This window comes from Neodiprion pinetum, chromosome 6 (genome assembly GCF_021155775.2).
Source record: "Neodiprion pinetum isolate iyNeoPine1 chromosome 6, iyNeoPine1.2, whole genome shotgun sequence".
Taxonomy (NCBI): domain Eukaryota; kingdom Metazoa; phylum Arthropoda; class Insecta; order Hymenoptera; family Diprionidae; genus Neodiprion; species Neodiprion pinetum.
Window position 1 is genome coordinate 3,330,511 of NC_060237.1, and position 21,994 is coordinate 3,352,504.

General features: G+C 43.5%; 1 protein-coding gene across 8 annotated transcripts in view; it reads left to right on the top strand.

The window, feature by feature from the left end:
- scalloped (TEA domain transcription factor 1 homolog scalloped) overlaps window positions 1-21,994 on the top strand; it is a 103,618-nt gene that overhangs the window by 67,810 nt on the left and 13,814 nt on the right. For 7 of the 8 annotated variants that reach the window (XM_046631093.2, XM_046631092.2, XM_046631089.2 and 4 more), the window contains 2 exons: window positions 10,895-11,019; window positions 11,858-11,996. In XM_046631093.2, coding sequence (XP_046487049.1) covers window positions 10,895-11,019; window positions 11,858-11,996 — 264 coding nt within the window. The remainder of the gene's footprint in view (window positions 1-10,894; window positions 11,020-11,857; window positions 11,997-21,994) is intronic. The other variant, XM_069136927.1, reaches the window with a different exon arrangement.

The window sequence follows — 21,994 nt, forward strand, 5'->3', positions numbered from 1 at the left end:
TGACGAAGAGAATGAGAATAAGGATTCCTACTTGTCGTCTCACTTCGTATTATCGTTTCTCTCTCTCTTTCTTTCTATCCCTCTCCCTCTCTCTCTCTCTCTCTCTCTCGACTATCATTCTCCCCGTTACGTTCCCTCGGAATCACCGCCGGATGGGAGAGGCTGCTCGCTTACCTGTCTCGCGGATCATTATTTCCTAATGTCTCTGCGGTAGACCTTGACTAGAGATTACCGACTTCTCGTACCCATATTTATCGTATCGCGATTATAACGGTATCAACGCTTCGCTTTCTGCGACGTTTTTGTCGCGAAACAAAAATAATATCTGACCCCCGTGGTTGTTCTACGTGATTTTCGTACGGACCGTCAACGCCGTACTTACCAATAGAATTTCAAGTTCGGTGTCTATCCGTCTGTCTTGTGATGTCAAGGTTTCGCTACCGGCAGAGTGTGCCAAGTGACAGTAATAATTACAAGCGTGGTTTTTTGTTCGAAATTTTACAATTCGCGAAAGTACGTTCGTTACGAGTTCGTACCGATTTCCACGAAAGTAAAAATTTTTTAATACTTGGACAAACGTAAATGGATCTTGTCCCAATTTGTTGTTTTCGATATCACTTTTAGACTTTTGCAAATCCAAGGCGATACGGTCGAACGTAGTTTGATTCTAAGCCTGCGGTTTCTAACCTAAACGAAAGAGCCGAGAATGAGAGAGGCGAAAAGATACCGTACACGATGAATCTGTAACAGCTGACAATTACCGCCACACTTTAGGTGTAAAGTATAAACTCTAGTCGAGTATCGCGTGCGCTCCCAGACGTCACGTAACACTTAGCGGTCAATTTGTCAGTCCGTATATACGTGCAACCGAGTTTGACGGTGGTCGATGATCGGAGTAGCTAGGTGGTGTAATTCTGAAAAAAACGTGTTAAAAACACCTGTGAAATGTCTTAATTATATCCTGAAATTGACGTCGGTTTTATTTTCCTTACTTTTTCTTCGTTCCTATTTTACTTGCGAAACGAATGCGAAACTGTTTTGTCTCCCGGGATGACATATCTCCGTCTTTCTCTTTCTCTCTTTCTCTATGAATACCTATAATACGTGTACACGACTACTCTCGCACACGTCTGCCGTGTGTGTATACATATACCCGATCTTTAATTGCTGTCTCAAATGTACTCTCGCCGCTCGGAATGGGTATTTGCATAGGTTTGAATAATGCATGCGCGTACAGCCGTCGAGAAGTGCATTTATGTGTGTATATATATGTGTGTGTGGGTATCGCTGTGCATTCTATAAGCGAAATGAGGATGCAAATTATACTCTGACTTCAATTTATAATTGTCAACGATGAAATAGCTACGTCTCGCGATATATCTATACACGGTGATCGTACAATAGAGACGGATGCGTGAACCCCGAAGCTACCCTGTATAATGTAACAGATGATACCGTGAGCTTGAATTAAAGCTCGGACTACGAAGTTCTTCTTTTGCCCTCGGAATAACCTGAATTGAGCGTCGAAATCGTCCGTTATGCCTTACGCGTATCATCTGCATGTTGAGTTCGGATGATAAAAAGTTCTCGACGAGTATAGAGAGAGAGAGAGAGAGAGATCAAGTGGTAGAAAATGGAAGAAGAGCTGAAAGAGGGGACGCAGAATTGAGTTAATCGGTAATTAGTCGAGCGTTAAGAAAATGAACGCGCTACGTCGGAGTTTCAATGCAGCCAGGTTGTATTTATTACGTAAAGATGGTGTGGGGATAAAATAACCGAATGAAAGTTGTCATTTTTAACGCTAATGAACGAACCGCGAATACACGAGGAAAAAAATACGGTCGGAAACGGTGAATTGAAAACTTGAACGTCGCTCATCCCTACAAAATGACATAATACCCAAATACAGGGTGCAGAAATGTTTGACCCTAATTGCAGCCGGTGTATCGCTCTCGGTTTTTATCACGATTTCCTCTCGGCTTTATTGTTTTTTGCCAACATATTAACGCTCCTCGACTCTTCGTCACTGTATGCACCGAGCAGTGGTTTACAAAAGTGGAATTTAAGTGGCGCGAATAGGCTTGCTTCTCCCATAGAAAGATTGAGAGTTAAACGAACGTGTGTTTGTGCCCGCTTCGGGGGCTTTGTGCACAGCAGTAGTTTAATGCGTCTTCGTTGAGAGTAGGCTGGCAGAGACCGGAGTATCCTCGAGGGCCTCTTTCCTTTCACCCTGACTTATAACCAATGGCGTCGAGTCTCTTCGCCGCGATTCAACATCCCGCATCGCGGGTAGAGGTGTACGATAATTACGCCTCGGTGAATTTTAACCTCTGCACAAACGCAGATGCGCGTTCATCCTCCCCGTAACAAGTTGTTAGTTTTTCGCCCAATTAGGTATATTTTTTCTATATCATTTTTCTTGCCTCGCTGTCGTCTTTCGTACCTACTATTATGTATACCTGCAGCCAATATCTGCAGCGACTTTTACTCGTATCACGTGTAATAATAATAACGTGTGTAAAAAAAATGACAGGCTGGTGTGCGATCGAAACACGCGCGCGCGTTAAAATGAAGGAAAAGGTTGCACGCTGCAGCTGCACGAGCAGAAATGCAGGTATGCGAGTGCACTCATCCGCGACAGAGTTTTAATCGTGCATTTGGTTATTATTCCTTTTTTTTTTTTTTTTTTTCGACTCTCTTGTTCCTTCGATGATTTTCAGTTCAACCGCAATCAGCAGCGACGGATACTTTTTGCGTCCAATTTTAAATCCAGCCTCCTGACTCATTCGCCTTTTCTTTTTTTTTTTTTTTCTTATCGGTTTACGGAGTTCATTGAAGCTTCACACTCCCTGGCGACTCTCTCACGCTTCCAAGAAACTCTTCTCGTCATTCGCGATGTAATCCATTGGCGCAGAATCATCGAAGACGTTGATGCGCTCCGTCCGGTTTTTCATTCATTAAACTCGACGTACCGACTTACCTTTCTTGGACGACTCTGACTTCAACCCTTTCAGAGATATATTTTTTTCAACCCAATATCTTGGCCTGAATTTTGTTTTTTAAGTCAGGATTTGATTACGTCTAAATCCAAGATAGCGGATTCTGGTCGAAACTTGTTACTCGCGTCTTTTTTGGAACTGTACGAAGTATCGAAGATCATTCAAAGTTGTAAACAAAGGGTCCCAATCTTACCGAAAGGGTTAACCCGCTATTTCACCCTCTCGTTCCATCCTCCGACTCCTTCGATTCGAATTATAACAAGGAGTAGACCTTACACGTTATTATGATCCAGCAATAGAAACGTCACTGTCACCACAAAGACTTACAAAGTTTATTTTTTATTAACGTCGTTTTCCTGCGTAGGTTGGTAGGTATTATACTTACCCATCAACTTTAACTTCTCTACGAGAGTCGAGGTGCGGCTCGGAATTATCGGTGCTCGCGCTATATCCGTTCGTAAAATATATATCGGCGATTCTGCTTGTGCTCGGACGAGGGAACGAGAAAGGCGCACGATCGTTTAACGACACTGATTGCAATCATCCACCGTACGTTCGGTCTTCTCGTTCTTGTCTTCGTCGTCGGCGACGGGGGCAACGGGTTAACGATCCTACTTTTCGTTGCGTAACACGCGCCTCGTGGCGATCAACCTAACCCAACACCGATATCAAGTTGCAAGTCAAATTCCCGTCTAAATATCATCGATTTTTCGGAGATTTTCAAAGATCGTTATTATTATCAGAGCGAATTTCCTGATTGAACGAACCTCTCACTTTCGAACTAATATTTCGAAAGTTGACACAGTTTTTTTTTTTTTTTATTATCCGTTACTCTGACGCGAGGTTGTAATCGTACACGAAACGAACTCTTCTCAGTTTTCCTTTCGTAATAACTTTGTACACGAATGCATCGAGTTTTACTTTAACCTTTTTCTTCCCACGCGTATCTTTTCTCTCTCTCTATTTTTTTTTTTTTTTTTTATCTCTTTCTTACCTTCTGCTTTTTCGTCAGCCAACAAACACGCCGCCACTTCCGCCATTCGTCAATGTCGCCTCTCTTTCGAAATATCGACGTTATTTTTCAATCTTTCGCCGATTTTCGCAAGTGAAAATGAGGCGGCTCTGCTTTTATCGTATTTCAGGTAAAAACTGTTTTTTCGACTTCTCGATCTTGAACGCCGGTTCGATTACCCTCGCGTATCACGTTTCGTCCGAGTTTCGGTTCTCCATTTTCGAATCAACCCCCTCATCTCCGATTCGAAACTTCCCCAACGGTCTTGTTCTACGAACAAAGTTTTGACCATTCAGGTTAAGTTCGTCTTACAATCCGCGGTTCGCAATTATTACACTTCCTGACCGGCCATTGTCTCTAAGTCCAAGCCTGCGGGGTCGGAGCCATTGTCCCAGATAAACGTTAAACCTTTGACGATCGCCGGGGGAAACGTCGTCATCCTCGCGGCAGATAAAGAGCCCAGTTTCCAACCCTAAACGCCGGTTTAGAACCCGGAGAAGCGGAGGCGACCATTCGGTTCGGAAACTACCCGGGCAATCCATCGGATCGAGATACCTTTACGGCTTACTTCGCTTCCTGATCGTCACGAAGAACGATAATCGAGACGCCTCGACCGGATGAAACGCCTCTTAACGGGGTGTTAAACTTTCCATCTTTTCCAGCGGTCCTGGAAATTTTCCATTTATAAACCTTGCCGCGAATTAATATATCCGTACGTGTATTTTTATTCTTTCTCAATGTCCTTGAATTCGTTACGGATCTTTTACAACGCACAAATGATACCCGATTTCATTGCGTCACCGCAACTCTTATCGGGCACGTCACGCAGATCCGAGTCGAGTATTGCTGCAATACGTTGGATTATGTTATGCCGTACAACAGTCGTTAAATGTTAATTGATTCTACGCACGGGGATATAATAATAGCACCGATTATGTCGGGATATTCGAGTCCCGATCTACGGAGGTGTGCGTGAGGGGATTATCGGTGCGATACTAAAGAAAATTAATAACAGAAGCAGCGCTGCGATAGGAAAGTTTGTAAATTGGTCAAGATGAATTGCTTTTTAATTACACCTCGCGCGCTTTAATCTTATACGCCGTAGTTTCGATTCCGGGACGTTTTCCACTTACTCGCTTCTCCGTTACCTGCCTCATAATATCCTCACCTTTTATTCCCGCAGGTTCGTACGACGCGTCATTCATCGTTAGTTTAGACTATAATGTGTATTTTGAGATCGAATTTAATCCGGTTACCGGAGTGATTGATGGAATTTGATTCCTTTTTCAATTCGAATTTCCAAATACCGACGATTTGCAACAATTACTTGACTTCGTTTTCTTTCTTTTTTTTTTTGTTTTTTCTTTCAATCATTTTTCCATAAATTGTTTCAGTTTCGCCATTTTTGAAGTTTCAGAACGTTTTGATAACACGTCGTAATCTATTGTCAAAATTTAACTCGTCGTTTACAACCCACATGCGTGTATGCATATCGTAGAAAAAGTTTTAATACCGAGCTAATTACAGATCGCATATGCATATCGATTTTCAACCTTAGCTCGACGGACAGAATATCGGGAATTCTTTATTTCTTAAAATTAATTTTATTCACGACCGTTAACTTGACTTTTCCTCTCATATAACCTAATCACTTCTCTCTACGTTGCCCTGTCCGGGATTTATTAAAAGCGATCGTCGTGCTTGTACTCACAATATTGTTACCAGGGAGATGAAACGTCTGATAAAAAAAAAGAAGGTAAATAATGACAACAGTATCTGTCGGGTATTGGGGTAATAATGAACTAGCTTTAATCAAAATTTTCCAACAAATTGTACGGAGTAATATAATCGCAAATTGGTTTCTACACCGTGCGCAACATAATATTAACTTTGTAAAGTATAAGTTGTAGTGTATAATTTTTATTGTTATCGTAACATATATATATATATATTTTTTTTAAATTCAATTTCCGAATCTCTATTCAGCGGCATATAATTATCTGCTAAAAACGTTTCTGCGGCAGCATGCGAGAAACTTACCTTCCCCTTACAAATACAACATGTACAATTATAACGATTATCACAACCCTAGAAGTGAGAATCTTGCAAAAAAAAAAAAAAAAAAAGAAAGAAAAAACCCGAAGCGTATCTCCGATTCTCGACGTTTTATTTTTCTCCCCTCCTTTTTTCTTACCGATTTTTTCCTCCCGAGGACTCGAAAAAAAAAAAACAAACAAACGAAAGGACGATATAAAAAGGGCGGTAGGGTGGAAGAAAAAGGTATGTATATATATATGTGAAAGAAGAGGATAAACGTCGCTTGACCCGGGTGATCCTTTGCGCCAAGGACTTTCCGAAAACTAGGAGAGGGGTCCTGACGGCTCGCCGCAGCATCAGCAGCAGCGGCATCGGTATCAGTATCAGTAACAGTAGCAGTATCGGAGTAGCTGTATAAGCGTAGGTTATCCTCGAGCTGCCGGCGTGCTTTTCGCGCGTGTCGGCCTTCCCGGTTCTCCGGGTTTACGTACAACACACAAACGCACGCTTGCGTACAAGTACACGTATAAAGCTAGACCCCTGTATATACCTATATACGTATATACGTATATACGTATATATTTACCTATATACGTACACACCTATATCTCTACCTGCAGCCCCGTACGTACGTTGGTTGCTGGCGTAGGGACAAGAGAGACGATATATAATGTTCCACGATATTAAACGGGACGCATTCCACCCTCTGCCACCACCCCCAGCCATCCTCAACCACCCCACGCCGCTGTGGATGGTTCCGTGCGGCGGCGGCGGCAGCTCCGGCCTACCCCGGGACCAGGAACTCCACCTCCACCCCCCTCACCCTTACAACCCCCAAGCCTCGTCTGCCGCCCTGCCGCTCTCCGACCCCTGATCGTTATATGCCAAATTTACAGCTTACGTATTACCCGACTAGCGACGGACTCGAACCACCCTTCTGTACGATTAAATATCCTGTCCTGTGTCTATTCAACGAACGGTAATATACGTACGCCATTTCTTGTGAGAAATTTGGTGTGTGTAGAAATTACGGATTATATTTGTTTCGTTCTTTAATTGAGTAGAAGAAAAAAAAATATGATAACAACGATCGTGGTTTGTTGGATCAAAGTTGAAGATTACGTATTGGGTTGGGGTACCAGGTTGAATTTAGTATCAAGTCATAGATCTAATAAAAGGTAGAAAGTAAAAATGTGTCAAATCTGAATTTTAACACCACCGAATAATGATTGTTGTACGAACACTGCTATTCGTATTTTGTAATCTGTGCGCATATGTTTTCAAGATGAATGTAAACAATTTGAATGCCCAGATTATTACAGACGCGACAGATAACGGTTGGTTATATTGTTTAATTAATTTTCCCCGATTCACCATTATATACCCCAATTAAAATCGTTCGCTAATCCCTTCGATAAAAAAATATGACGAGTGGAAATAATTGTCGCATCTCGTCTTGCGATGTGAACAATTCTTCTTCCTTACACGCGTAAGGGGTCAATTTCGCAGCTTCGAATCCAATCCCCGGCAAAATCGCGCGCGATTCTCGTTACCGATTCTTGCACAAACCGCGACGGCAATTCGGCCGATCCTAGGCTGACCACGCGGTGAGAGCAGCGTGCCATAATATCGGTCACACAAGCTTCGCCCGTAATTCCAGAGCGGTGAAGACGTTAATCCACAGCGTGTGTAGGTATAGAGATTGCTATCGCGAATTCCGAAATACCTACCCTACCTATCCCGTCCTATGCTATCCTATCCTGTCCTGTCCTTTCCTCTCGAAGCCTCATTTTAACGAACACAATGCCGAATATTGACCTGAAACAATTCATGCGCGGTTATGCCTCGTTCCCGTTCTCCCTCTTCACCTCTCTTTGTCGCTCTATATAGATGCTCGGTTTTTGTTACCCCTCAACGAGTACGGTACGTGAGTAAATTACGGTACGTTGAAACCCCGAAATAACTACTGTAATCGAAAATATCGGAATATACCGTTGACGAATTTCGTTCGAAAATACACGGCTGGATAAAATACGTTGTTCGTTTTTCGATCACTCATACAACGTACACCTTTTGTTTTTAACCTGTGCATATTTGACACATTTCGTTATCGTAAACGAATCGAGATCGGATTTTTCTACTCGACCGTGTATCGGTGATCGGATTCGTCACGCTGCGTCGTTTTACGACGCGCATTTACAGGTTTGTTAGAAATTTCGAGACAAAGGTTTTATCGTTGGCGAAAGGAAAGGCGAATCAATAAAAAATACATCGTTTGGCTCTATCGGACCTCGTACAAACTCTGTACTAATTTTGTTTACAAAGCTCATCGGGAACGGCATCTTGTAAAACAAATAATCCATTCGTCGACGGATTTCGCGCGCGAATAGTGCCGGAATGGCGTTTCAGACTGGCTTGATATCCATCAACGGTATCCGTATGGACAAGGAAGGCAGATATACGCAAGGAGGACAATATTTATCGTCGTAATCAGTTGCGCCGTGCCGCTTTGGCGTAACCAGGAAGCCTGTAATACCTACGTTTCTATCTATCGTCTGGCGCATTAACGCAAAGAAAGTTACCGTTACGGATGAGGAATTACACGCCGTCGATCTAACGATCCGTCTCCGTCTCTCTGTATTCGTTTAAATGTACGCTTCGCCGCGCATTAATTGTTTCGAAATATGCATGCCTGATCCAATCGCCGTTTGAATGAATCGTTTCTTTTTTTTTTCTATTTTCTTTTGTTTCTCTGCTTTAAAATTCTAACGACGGTAAAGCAAGTTAGGGTTTTGAAATTTTCGATCATCTTATAACGAGTTTGTCGATACAATTTACACGTGAAACGGGTAAAAAATGATCAATCTTTGAATTAATATCCTTGAATACGAAAATTTTTCAACTATTTTCATAGTTTGTATTCAACTTCTTTCCGTTTTTTTCTGCTCTTTGGTTGTACGACACATAGTTGAACAGTCGGATAATGTTGTGCGAAGATTTAATTCACCTTTTTTTCAAATTATCGTAACGTTAAGGTAGAGAAACACGATATCACGTTGTTGGAACGAAAAAAATATCTCTAAACTCTGCGATCTCGGATCGTCGACCGAAGGATTCTGGCTTACGTATTGTAACATACGAGTAAAAGTATTCGGCTTTTACGATTTACCGAATTTCATCGAATCTCAATCGTCATAAATTTGCGAAATTCATAACGAAATTCACCTAAAACCGCGTTCTACAAGCGCTTCAACCATAATTCCAGTATCTCCGATTCCAATGCAATTCAACCCTTTACCGTTTCTCAACTAGGTATACACGTATCTAGTTCACCGATTTCTCATCTGTCGAGGATGTCGAACGTCTAGTTTTCCCCATTGACGTTATATTAACAATTGTGCCGAAGAGTCGAGGATATGAGAGTTTGCTTCTCGTTTCACTCCCCTTGGGAGAGGCGGAGTCGTCGCCTACGACGAGTTTATATCCTCCCCCCACCTAAAAACTTGTCCGCCGCATGGGTTATATGCAGACTGATACCGCGATATCAGACCACTTGTTGCTCGTTTCGGCCTCCCGCTCTATTTTTCACGTGCTCGCTTCGTCCTCCTCCTCCGGTTCGTGCTCCTTCCTCCCCCCCCCCCCCCCCCCTCTTCCTCCTCCCCCTCTTCCCTCCCATCATCCGACTACTTTACCTCGTCCTTCTATTCGTACTTCAAGCCCTGCAAGGTTGCACGATCCTCCGCATCCGTTACCGCCAGGGGATGTTTTACAACCAGAAGCTTAACCGCCCCTCGGTTAAAGGTATAAACGTTGAACCGATTGACTCGGGACGCGCGGCAGAATCCCGTGATGTTCGATACTGTTTATTTAACCAAAAACATCGGGGTCGGCAAGTGGTGATCTCTTTTTTTTTTTTTTTAATTTTTTTATATATGTTTTTCCTCGTCATCGTACTTCTTTTTACGTACTAGTTTATTTGTTTTTCGGGGAAGATCGTTGTTACTGTTATTACAGACAGGGGCAATATTATACCTTGTATATTTTTATACTGTAATAAATTGGCGGGAAGCCGATTACACGTTGCAATCGAAAAAGCTTACCGAGAGAAAATGCGAATTTGTACGACCTACTTGTAATTCAAATATCAGCTCGTCATTCGGCATCCATAATTCCGATATCGTGTATCTGTATGATATACAGTAAGAGGCTGAAGAAGAAGATTGCAAAAATAAAATAAGAAAGACGGAAAACTGTTTTACTACTCATTTGTAAGACCGATGTTATTTGTTAAGCTTGAGGATACGGTTTTTTTTTTTACACCTGTATAAACGAGAATGAAAATCGTTCATCGATGTGAGATTTAAACGGTTCTTCGGTCCTATCTTCCTCTCGCACAGTTAATTTGTGTAATCGATCTAGTGCTCTAAATTGATGAATTCTACGCTTACATAAATTCTACACAAACACTGCACGCACACGCACGCCAATTTTCTATTTATTTACATCACTGGGTACGATGTAAGTTTATTTTTTGTGAAATTGAATTTTTACAGAAGCGAAAATTTAATTAGTAGAATTAAAAAAGGTTGAACGCAGAAGTATGGAAAAGTAAAATAATAAAATCGATTTTGCCGTTCAATCTTTCGACCTTTTTATATTTTGTCATTCCGCGTTTCGACTTTGTATATTTACAATGTTACACAAGTACTCGGAGTTTCCAAATTTGTAAATTTTATTTAAAAATTTGACATTCACAATTATTGTTTTTTTTTTTTTCTTACCCCTAACCAAAGCGGTTCTTTCCTGTAACCTGGCACGCGATGATTAATTTTTCGCATTGTTACAGGCAGTGCGGTGGCTGCAGCCGACACCATTTCCTCGCCGTGGACCCCCGCGAGTTCCGGGCCGCCGCCCGACGCCAACGGCTCCGGCTCGGATACGAAGAATCTCGACGTTGGCGACATCAGCGATGTAAGTTTGAAGAGCGTTGTAACAGCGATCCAGAGGAGAGAAAAAAAGAGAGACGGAAAATGAAAAATTACGGAAAAGATCGTCGCGTAACCGCTGCAAAAAATAATTTATTTTAAAAGTACACTCCGTAGAAATGTTTTTACAGCGAATATGAATTGACGTTGATGTATCGATAAAACCAAAATTATTTACAATCGGTGTATCGAGTGTATGCCTGCCTAAATAACTCGTACTTTATACCGGAACAAATTGAAGCGAACGATTCGCTCCGGTGTTCATTGATTTATTAAAAATTAAAATATGATGAATTCTGCGAATTTCAATTCATCAATAAAGTAGTAAACACGTTACATTGCATACGGATATAACGAAGAAAGTTCTGGCGAGGTTCGCTGGAACGAATAATCGGAGACTGTCACTGTATTATTATTATTATCGATATTATTACTATTATTATATATGTAAAATAATGCGTGCGAATCTTGTTGTGAGGCAAATTTTTTCTTTTGCGAAAATAAAATTAGCGAGAATGAAAACTCGAAAAAGATTTTGAAATTAAATATTCTTGCCTACTTTATCGTGCAATTTGGATTATACAACGCGAATTCTTTGTTATTTGTAACTGTGAAATTTTTGGTCATCGATTTTCGGCGAATAGTGTTCGCAATCATAATTACAATGAGCTGCTAATTTTTCACAGTTGAAACGATTGCGTGAATTTTCGATTACGCATGAAAATTGTTTTGCGACTTTTCCTTCCGATTTTGTGCAAATTGTATAAATTTTTCTCTTTAAATATTATATTATTCATTTCTCTTTACTTCACCCTTACTTACAGGACGAAAAGGATTTGTCGGCAGCGGACGCGGAGGGTGTCTGGTCACCGGATATCGAACAGAGCTTCCAAGAGGCGTTGGCGATTTACCCGCCATGCGGTCGGCGCAAAATTATCCTCTCAGACGAAGGCAAGATGTACGGTGAGTAAGAACTTGTTTTTCTATTGTACGTCTGACACCTTACAAAATGATCGAGAAACCGACGCAACGAGTCCGTCGTTAAATATGATTTTTTATTTACTACACATTTGCTGTGGAAAAGAGTTGTCAAATTACGAAGTCGGGTTGCAAATTTACAAATTCGTCTTAGCGACGTAAATTATCACGCGTTTGACTCGAATTGACGGTAAAAAATGTTTGATTTGACTAAAACTTATAAGAGAGACGTTTCAAAGAAATTTAATATGAATTTACTAAGTTACGTGGTAAATTTATTGTATTTTTAACACTGGGTTTTAGGAAATCGATTGATCGTGGGTATTTAAAATGTCGATAATACTCGAATGGCGAGAAATTTCACGTTGCTGAAATCGCAGCGCATGCAAAGTTTCGAATTGGCCGAAACCATCCTTGGCTCCCGGGTCCCGGCAGTTTGGCAGGACTCCTTTCCTTCCTTCCCTCCTTCCTTCCTTCCTTCCTTTCTTTCCTTTCTTTCTTCCTCGCCTCGCGTTTATTGCTCGCTCCGCTGAGGTCAGTCCGTCTATACTTACGTGACCGAGCCGATATTGGCTTGCGGCTTGGCCGACACGTCGCGTCGCCACCTCCGGCACCTTGATTCTCTTCCACACAGCGGCCGGAGGCAATATTCTTCGTCACGGTTGAGCGGAAAACGATCCACCGAACGGAAGCTTTATTCCCGTGAAATCGATGACCGGCCGATATACGAGTATATACGCTGCAACTTCTCCGGTCAATTTTATCAATCTTCTGTTTATTCCGGAAGTCAGAAATTTATCGGGAATATCTGGGAATTTTCCGATCTCGATCTTGACACTTGCGACAACAGTTGAAGAAATTCTTCAACTTCTCAAAATTAGTAGAGTCGAATATTTCGTACCGGAGACATCGTTGTAAAATTATTTCTTTTCGAAAGTGAAAACCAAGAGATGATTAACTCCGACGCGTATCATCGGGTGTTTCGTTCGAGAGTGGAGAACTTGTAAAGCTAACCGAGGTGCAAATCACGAGGCAGTTCTTTTTCCGGGATTACGAGCGGAGCTCCCGCGCAGTTATTGTATCGCTGAGAGCATGAATTGATTCATTACCGGGTTACAATGCGTTTTAATTTTCATTAAGCTCCAAATGAAAACCGCCTCTCCTCTCCCCAAGTTCCGAACACCGCGTACATATACCAGCGGGGGATTCTGACCCGGCAAAAGCTCGCAGCGGCAATTGAATCACGAAATAAAAACCCGGCGTCGAGTGCTTTAATTCAATTCTCGCGTCGTCGGATAAATGAACAACATTTCATTTCACTCTTTCTCTCTTCCCTCCTCTTTTATTATATCATACACCGTAACATCTCACCGAGAACCGGGCTCAAAGTTACCCGTTATACCTCCTCCACTCATCGCCGCTGTATCTTCTCTCGTTTCCACTCTTGGGTGGATTTTATGAAAAATTATATATATATATTTTTTTTTTATATCAAGAATCGGCACGTAGAATTAATCACGCACACCGGGAGAAATTCGTTATGACGCCGAGTTGCCGAAGCTAGTCGACCGATCCTGCAACAGAAGGCGAGTCCAAGGTACGGTAGGTATTAAAGTTCGAAAGGGTGGAAAGTTTAAATTAATTCGCACCTCCTCGGCACCCGGCGGAATTCGAAATCGCGCGCATCCGGTATATAAACGTCTCTTACAAGCAAAAGCAATAAAGTCGATTCGGCAGAAGTGGCTGATGCTGGATGCTGGATGCTGGATGCTGGACGGCAGCCAGTCGGGGCGAAAGACCCGCCCGATGGAAACAAAGGATAACGAGGCGTGAGGATCGTTTAACTCGACTGCCCATCGATCCTCTCGAAACTTATTTCGCCCTCCCCGAGGTTCTCGCTCCTGCTCGAGAGGCCTCATTGCGTCCCTCGAGAGCCAATAAAGGATTAGCCTCTCCCTGATTAAATATCCCTAAGCAATTTATCGCCCCGCCGTCTCCTCCTCCTTCCATTCCCGTATCTCTCTTCCTTTCTTTCTCAACTTCGATCGTTTCCGCATCTATTACGTTGCACGTGTATATGTACGTATACACCTACATGTACAGGATTTAAATTTTACCCGCGTGTAGAATTACAAGCTACTCGGTATGTCGCGAATAATTCACACAGTGGATTTAAAATCCTCTCACTCTACGTAAAACGTGAATTTACAGGTTTTAACGCGTCTTCGGATAACGGTGTGTAATGCGATAGTATAGATATTCATTTTTACACTAGGCGAAATGTAAAATTTTAGTCTTATCGTCGCAATTGTCAATAGCATTGATCACTTTTTCCACAACCGATCGTCACCGAGACGTAAAAAGTGATTTCTAAAATCTTTGTCCCGTTTAGTCGAGAGACGAAGATTTTTCCGCAACGATTAAAAAGGATAATCCGTAACTTTGATCACATTATCCGACAATAAAATATTTCGCGTTTTACCCTAGACCATCCATTGTTACATCACCGTTGCGGATATCGGTACAGCGCAAAATACTTACTGGCCTAGGAAAGATTTATAGCCACCTATAACAGTCGCTCGCGCATACTCGAAAAGCCAGCACGCGTCTGTACAAGGGTGTACATGTGCAGAGTGCACATCGAACGCGTTCACTCGGCCGAGAATTTCTTCCAGGGTCGTTAAAAAGCTGGGCACAAACGATCCTTGAAACGGCGTTCAGATATTTTCTCGAAGATTACTCCTTCGGGTTCCTCGGTAGAATCCGCGCATCTGCTTACACTCTACCTGCACGTGATGATACTTGGCCGCGGTATTCTTGTTTCTACACGCATCCGCGTGTCCATGCGCCCGTTGCAGATGTGTAGCAAGATTTTCCGCCGCGGTCGCCCGTAACGCGTTTCCATTATACGCGCACCCTTATTTACGTAATACGTAATATTACACACGTATACGTATCGCATCTGCGACTCGTCGGGGATATGTAAACGAATGCGCGTGTGTGTGTATGAATAATCTTTCCTCGAATATGGCGGGCCTTCTGTGTTATATCTTTCATCGAAGTGTCGCTTTTTCGCAAGACAGCTCTTTTCACACACGCAACATCGCGTGAGGTGTCTTCGATTCGTTTTATTGCCTTACTTTTTTATTCTTCTCTTCCTCGTCTTCTTGATTTTTTTTTTTTTTTTTTTTTTTTTTTTTACTCATATTGGTACAATTTTTATATCGTACAATTTACAGACACTTATTCCTCTGATTAGTTTAGCTGTAATAATTGTATTGCTCGTAAAATTTTATAGCTGGAGTAAGGAGAGGGAGAGAGAGAAAAAAAGAAAGAAAGAAAGAAAGAAAAAAAAACCCCAAAAAGAATTTAAAATTATCGAAGTCGCGGAGAGGAGCTGAAAACCAAAAAAAAAAAATTTCACAACCAACAATTCCAATACAGGTGTATTTCGAATTTTAATTCACAAAAATAACGATTCGTCAAGATCGACAAGACGAAGAATAAAAAAAGTAAAATCTCCAGACACCCGGTATATATAAAATCGTATTGCTGTCGTCCAACCACCACTCTCTGCAACGCGTATACAAACATACGTGCATTATACCTGTAGAAGCTACCGGTCGCGTCCTTTCCGGATGTTCGCTTTAATGTAACGTGCAAATTGTCCCCCCCCCCCTCCTCTTCTCCCTTGACCCTTCTCCCTGCCCGCTCACACACGTTTAAACGAATATGTTATACGGAAGCAACGAACCGGATTGGCTACGCGCGTTGCCGGGAAAAGGTTAAAACGCCAAGCTCTCCGAAACTGTGTGTATTAGGTAGACGACTACGACGGGCTTCCCTCGCGCATTGCTTCCTCGTCGGCAGGCGTGGGCGTCCATCCGAATGCTCAACCTCGAATAATGACCCATACTACCTTTAATACGCACCTTTCTCTCTATCTCTCTTTCTCTCTCTCCTTCTGTTCGCTGTTTAACCATTCATCCGCATCCGCGGATCGCCCATCGCCATCCTTAAACGCGGGCGTGTGTATTCAGCTTTCAAATATTTGCGCAACGGATTTCCGTCCCGCGTCGCGTAATGCAATCGGTAACAATTACCGCATGCGATAGAGAAAAAAAATTTGTAAAAATATTGAAAAATGATAAAACATTTTCTATGGCTGCTGACAAAAAATTTGCGCTGTAGATTTCACGTACGTAAATCGATTCCCATGCGTACGGGGGGGGATTGCGTTGAAATTTATTTAAATTGTTAATTATTACGGAATATACGCTTTAGGTGAAGTGTTTTCATTTTCAACATATACGAAATAAGAATTTAGGCTGGAATTGAATTGCGACTTTCAATTTGTGCGATAAAATTTGATACCAAGTGTAGGTGCGTTCATTTTATACCATAAAATTGTGCCGAATATCGTTGCGTAAAAGAATAAAAATTGACGATAGGACGTGAAAGTAAAAAGAACTCTCAGCGTGTAGAGATTTTCATTTTACGTAAACTCGGATAGTGCAGCGTGGGTAATCTTTGGGGGACGTGGACGTATTTGGTGGCGCTTTGGGGGGGGGGGGGGGGGGGGGCGGCGGAGGCGGTGGTGTCCAGTTATTGACCGGCGGTCATGGGATGGCGAATCTCTCCTCGTCCTCCTCGACGAAAAGGAGAGAGAGACGCGGGCACCTTGTAGACGTCGTCCGTAGCCGAGACTATACACCTACTACTCCTTAAGGACGATCGCATGCAGCCTCTCGGCCTCAAGGGATTTTCCCCTTATCCTCCTCCTCGTTCTCCGTAACCCTCAAAAGCTCGTTTCCAAGCCGTATTCATTCGTCATTTTACCGAATAAACGCACCTTGTGCTGTTTCACGGATTTGTGTACCTCCGTTGAATACGAAGATAAATTATAGGTACCTGGGCGTTTGATTTTCATTTTTATTTTTATTTTTTTTTTTATTTTTGCACGTTTTCACGCGGAGGCACGGGAAGACAAATTTTCACTCGACGTGACGTGTGCAGGATTTGGAAACGGGAACGCGTCGAATGTCTTCGATCGGTTTTTCATCTCTCTGGCTGCGACAGCATGCGATGCCTTCGAGGCTTCTTCTTAGCTGTATTTTATACGGACGAGCTACGTGAACGATGTGTGTATATATATATATATTTTTATATTTTTTTTGTATATTTTTTTTTTTTTTACAGTCTTTTTTTCAATGACTCAACAATTTCTCCTCCTCATAAATACATTATATATACATGTATATTGTGCACGATGCGGTTATTTTCGAGCGATTATCCTTGTACGTTGAAAATTTTAATGCAGTGATGTAATTTGGTACAGAGCGGTGAAAGCGTATGTATAATTATCAGGGTGGAAAAAACAAATTGAGGTACCGTTCGTTTTTATTTATTTTATATATATATGTATATAAAACCGTGTCACTTTGGTGAAAAAACGCAAAACAAACTATCTTTTACCACAAAATTAACCCGCATTTACAGGTAAAATTGAAGAAGAAAATTATAAAAAGGCTTCAAGTGTCACAGTTTAAGAAAAATAATAAATCAAAGACAAATTCAAGCTATAAATAATGATACGGCGGGGATGAAAGAGTGTTTCTCGGTTTCTAAAAAAAAATGTTAAAAAAAAAATCCTCTAGAATTATTCGTCCAATCTTAATTCCCACCGTCGAAAAGCAAATAATTAATCAAAGCACGCACGTCGGCAGGTAACGCAACCATTAGCGTACATCTGATTTCCGTTTTAATTTGTCCCCCGCGGCCTGTGTAAGCTTGCTCGCAGCTCGATATAATCAGAATTAATTGCCTCCGCAACCAGGCTCGGCGGGCGAATTGAATCAATCCAATTCCGTTTACTGATAAATCAACAAACCAACCCTGGCCGCTACCGCATCATCCTCCGCGTGCATCGTGCACCTCGTGCCGGATGCCAGGCCGCACCGTGACGCGCGTAGATGGACCAACAATCGACGTTGCCAGGAGCATTGCCGCATATTCGATGTTTGGATTGCTCATCCGGGCTTCCAGCGTAAATTTCGCGGTTTTCGAGCCAACCGTTCCTGAAATTCTCTCTTTGCTATATCCCGCGCGGAGGCCGGGATGGATCGGATTTATGGCGCTCCGCACGTACGGTTTCACGTGTGTCTATATATTTATATACTTACGCGCGTACGTACGTTGAAACATCCAACCGCAGCGTGCCGTGCAGTTCATTCAGAGAGAAAAGTGGCCAATCATCCGCGTCTAGGAGATATTCCGCTTCTGCAAACGCGTGGACGTTGTTATTTATACAGAATTTTTGAAGAGCAAAAATTCTGCTAATCAAGCGTGACTTTATAGCCGCTCTTACGTACCGTAACAAACGATCTCTCAATCGTCACCTCTCAACGGGCAATGCAACGTTGCGAAAAAAAAAAAAAGAAAAAAAAAATTGCAACCGCCTTCGCGGATCCGAAATTTTGAATCAATGCGTTAATTTGACTCCGCATCGCCGACGACAACGAATCGCCTTCACCCCCTTCTTCCGTCGAGGTTTTTCGAACGAGCATATTCCACGGTTCGCCTCGGTCCGGTTGAATCCGTCGCTAGAATCCCGGGCGTTTCCATATTCCCGGGGTCGACAATGGGCGCCGAGGTCCCTGCAGCTCATCCCCGTTCCCTTCTTCGTCTCGCCGTAGTCGGCCCTATGTAATAATCTGCTTCGCATTGTCCGTCTTCTCGGTAGAACCGAGCGAGAGAGTCCTTTGACATCTCGCCGAGTTTAATTAAACGGGAGCGTAATGGTCCCGACCGGGCGGCGTGACCAAGATGACCGAAGCGACCCTGCATCGTGTCGCCGGCGGGATGGTCTTATACCTCACCCTCGACCCATCCCCTTCCGTACCCCTGCCATTCTCAACCGCCGGGACAATTTCGCACACCTAAGTATTTCGCGGAGGGGTCAGCGAATTTATTCCAATTCCTCGAATGCGCAAAAGCGCGAAGATCGTACCGCATGCTTCGTACAACGGTCAAGGTGCAAGCCCCCGACTTTCCTTTACGTACGAATAAAGACATAGGAACAAAATTAAACCTGTCGAGTTTACTTCGAGTTTTGGTGGATAAGCTCGACAACCGGCTGCCGCTGCAGCGAGCTTTAACGACGGCTGATACGAAACTCGATCGCAGTTTGCGCGGGATGCTCGGCGACATTTGACTAAAGGATTCACCCCTCGTCTTATTCTACGAATTTATACATACGAGAGTCTGTTCGTGTAACACCCGGGACACCGTGTTTAGCGTAGCGTCTTATTACTTGCCGGAATACGTGCGATATCGTTGTTTGATATTTATTGGCGCGCACGTGCCGCTGGCAAAATGACGGACAGACGAGCTCGGGTTTTATCATTTTTTTTTTAACGGCATTAGACGGGAATGACAAAGGGAGGAGGTTGGGGGAGTCGAGGGTGCGTCGGGGCAAGTTTGCTAATTAATTATTCATCATCGCGACAAGAAACTCGTCGACGAGGCGTCCTAGGGACTATCTCTCCGCGTCTTCAACCTTAAAGGGAATAAATATCAAATGTGTATGTATAAACATAATGTAAAAGAAGACAACGAGCCGTGCGCTAATTAAAATACCAACTTCTCTTGGTTCGTCCGCCTCAAAGGTGCGGAGAAGTCGTAGGAGAGATGGAGAGAGAGAGAGAGAGAAAGAGAGGGAATCGCGAACATCGAGCTACGCGGTAGGATAAACACATATTCACGTTGAGATTTACTCGTTACGGAAGTCGAGGGCATAAAGAAAAAGGTATACGCCCATATTTTAATTTATAACAGGTAGGTAGGGTATACCTGATATATGTACGTGTAATACAATCACGCGAAGATGAGACCGTTTGTGAATCTTGACGATAAAATTGCGGTAAAGATGCGCGCGCTGGGTATTTAAAATATAACAGCTTTAATGTACTTTTTCCACATTTGCAAACGGAATATCTTGTCCGGTGACTGATACTTTTGATTCTTAAAAACGATGTACATATAGAGTACATATTTGTTGCGGTAAAGCTATCGTCGACAGTGTTATTCACCGCGCAGGATTATACCTGTATTTGGTAAAATAAAGTGTACGGCGGGAGAAGAAATAAAAAAAAAAAAAAAAAGGCAGAATAAGAACAAGAATAAGAAGAGCTGACTGTTTCAACCAGCGAAACACCGAGCCGAGTACCGATTGAACGAATCATCGATAAGCAACCGGCTTACGGTATAAGGGTAGGAAATGGGAATTTTATTCGAGGGTTTAGGGTGGTGGAAGAAAAGAGTCGAACCGCCGCACGTATCCGTTTTCCTGGGGTAGAACCGTAGAGTTGAGTTGAGAAGTGACGGCGGGAGGAAGGCAGTGAGTTAGCGTGGTATCACGCGGTGTAAGCCAGGCGACGAGGGACGTCGAGGGGCGAGGGTGACGTGGGGGGGGGGAGGAGGGAGGGAGGAGGGAGGAGGAAGAAATGAGAGAAGGACGAGGGGGGTGGAGGAGGAAAGGCGGGTGCGAGAAGAAGAAGCCAACGACGCCGTTGCCGGCCGAGGTATAGTCGGCGGGTGCGGGACGGAAACGCGGCCAAGCCTCGGATCCTGACGGCGAGGGGGTGGATGGCGGTGGAACGAACGGCGAGGACGAGAGAGTGGCGGAGAGGGGGGTGGGGGTGGGGGCCGGCCGCCTCCAACCCCCCGAAGGGTGGCGAAACTATGCGAAGAATCTGCAATTAGTGAACAGGGAGAGCGGAGAGTGCGCGGCGAGGCGAGGCGAGGACGTCGACGGGGAACGAGAGGGAGGGGATGAAGGGGGGGGGAGGTGGGTGAAGAAAATGGAAAGAACGGAAGATGGATGGAATGGTGGTGCCGCCGCTGGGTTTCGAGTGGGGGATGTGCCGAGTCGAGGGGAAGGGGGACGATAAGACGCCCGGAACGACGAAGACGACGACGGAGGTCACCGTGTCAGGATGATGCGATCTTTCTGGCGTATTTCATACTGCTTATGTGCGTACGATTACTTTGGGTATCGTGTAACGCATGCGCGTGTTATAAGGACAAAAAAAGCTGGTGTCTAGTGGAAAACTCGAGGAGAACGAGGAAAGTGCAATCGCTGATTCATCGCCCGTCGACACCAAGACCTCATTCCCAGCTGCAAATTGATGTAATTTGTTTTTTTTTTTTTTTTAATATTTTTATTACACCAGAAACGGTGTGCTTAAAGGAGGTTTCTACTACTTTGTTGGGTCGAAAAACGTCGAATATAACATGTTGAATTTTGATAATGCTTTTCGTTTCTCTTTGATCCAGGGGAGGGTTGAAGGACTGGAGCTTGAATTAAAAATTCAAATCCGTCCAGTTTGCGGCCCAACACACAAATCACACGCCTATACCGTACATACGACTTGTTATCGCATACCGTTCGACAACACGTTCCCATGTCGTCGAATTTTCTTGGCATCGCGTGCAAGAGGGTTGCACGCTGCACCCGTAGAGGCGTGTATAATATACCTGGCCGAGGCGCATTCCACGCGAAATGGGGTATATCTTGGCTTTTGATGTTCGACGATTGGACTAATTGGACAAACTACCCCCGCGCGAACGGTGCTCAAGGTTGAAGTACTCCCGAGGACTTGGGAGGACGATGAGGTCCTGTTTGCAAACCATTCATTAACGTCCTACCTACCAGTCTCGGCAGTTGGCTGGTTAGCGGTCGTAGCGGGGCTATTGGAAGAGAAACAATTCTCCTCCTAGTTTATACCCGCACAAACATATATTTCGTATGTACCTGAAACGTTTCCAGTTAACCGTCTCTAGCCTCCTTTGCGGCTAACGCGATAGTGAAAGGATACGTTACCCGCACCGTGACCGCGGATAAGTTTACATGCCTTGCAACGTTTCACGCCTAGCCCGCGTACTCGTACGTGTTTCTGCATGCGTGCTGCTATAATCATCGA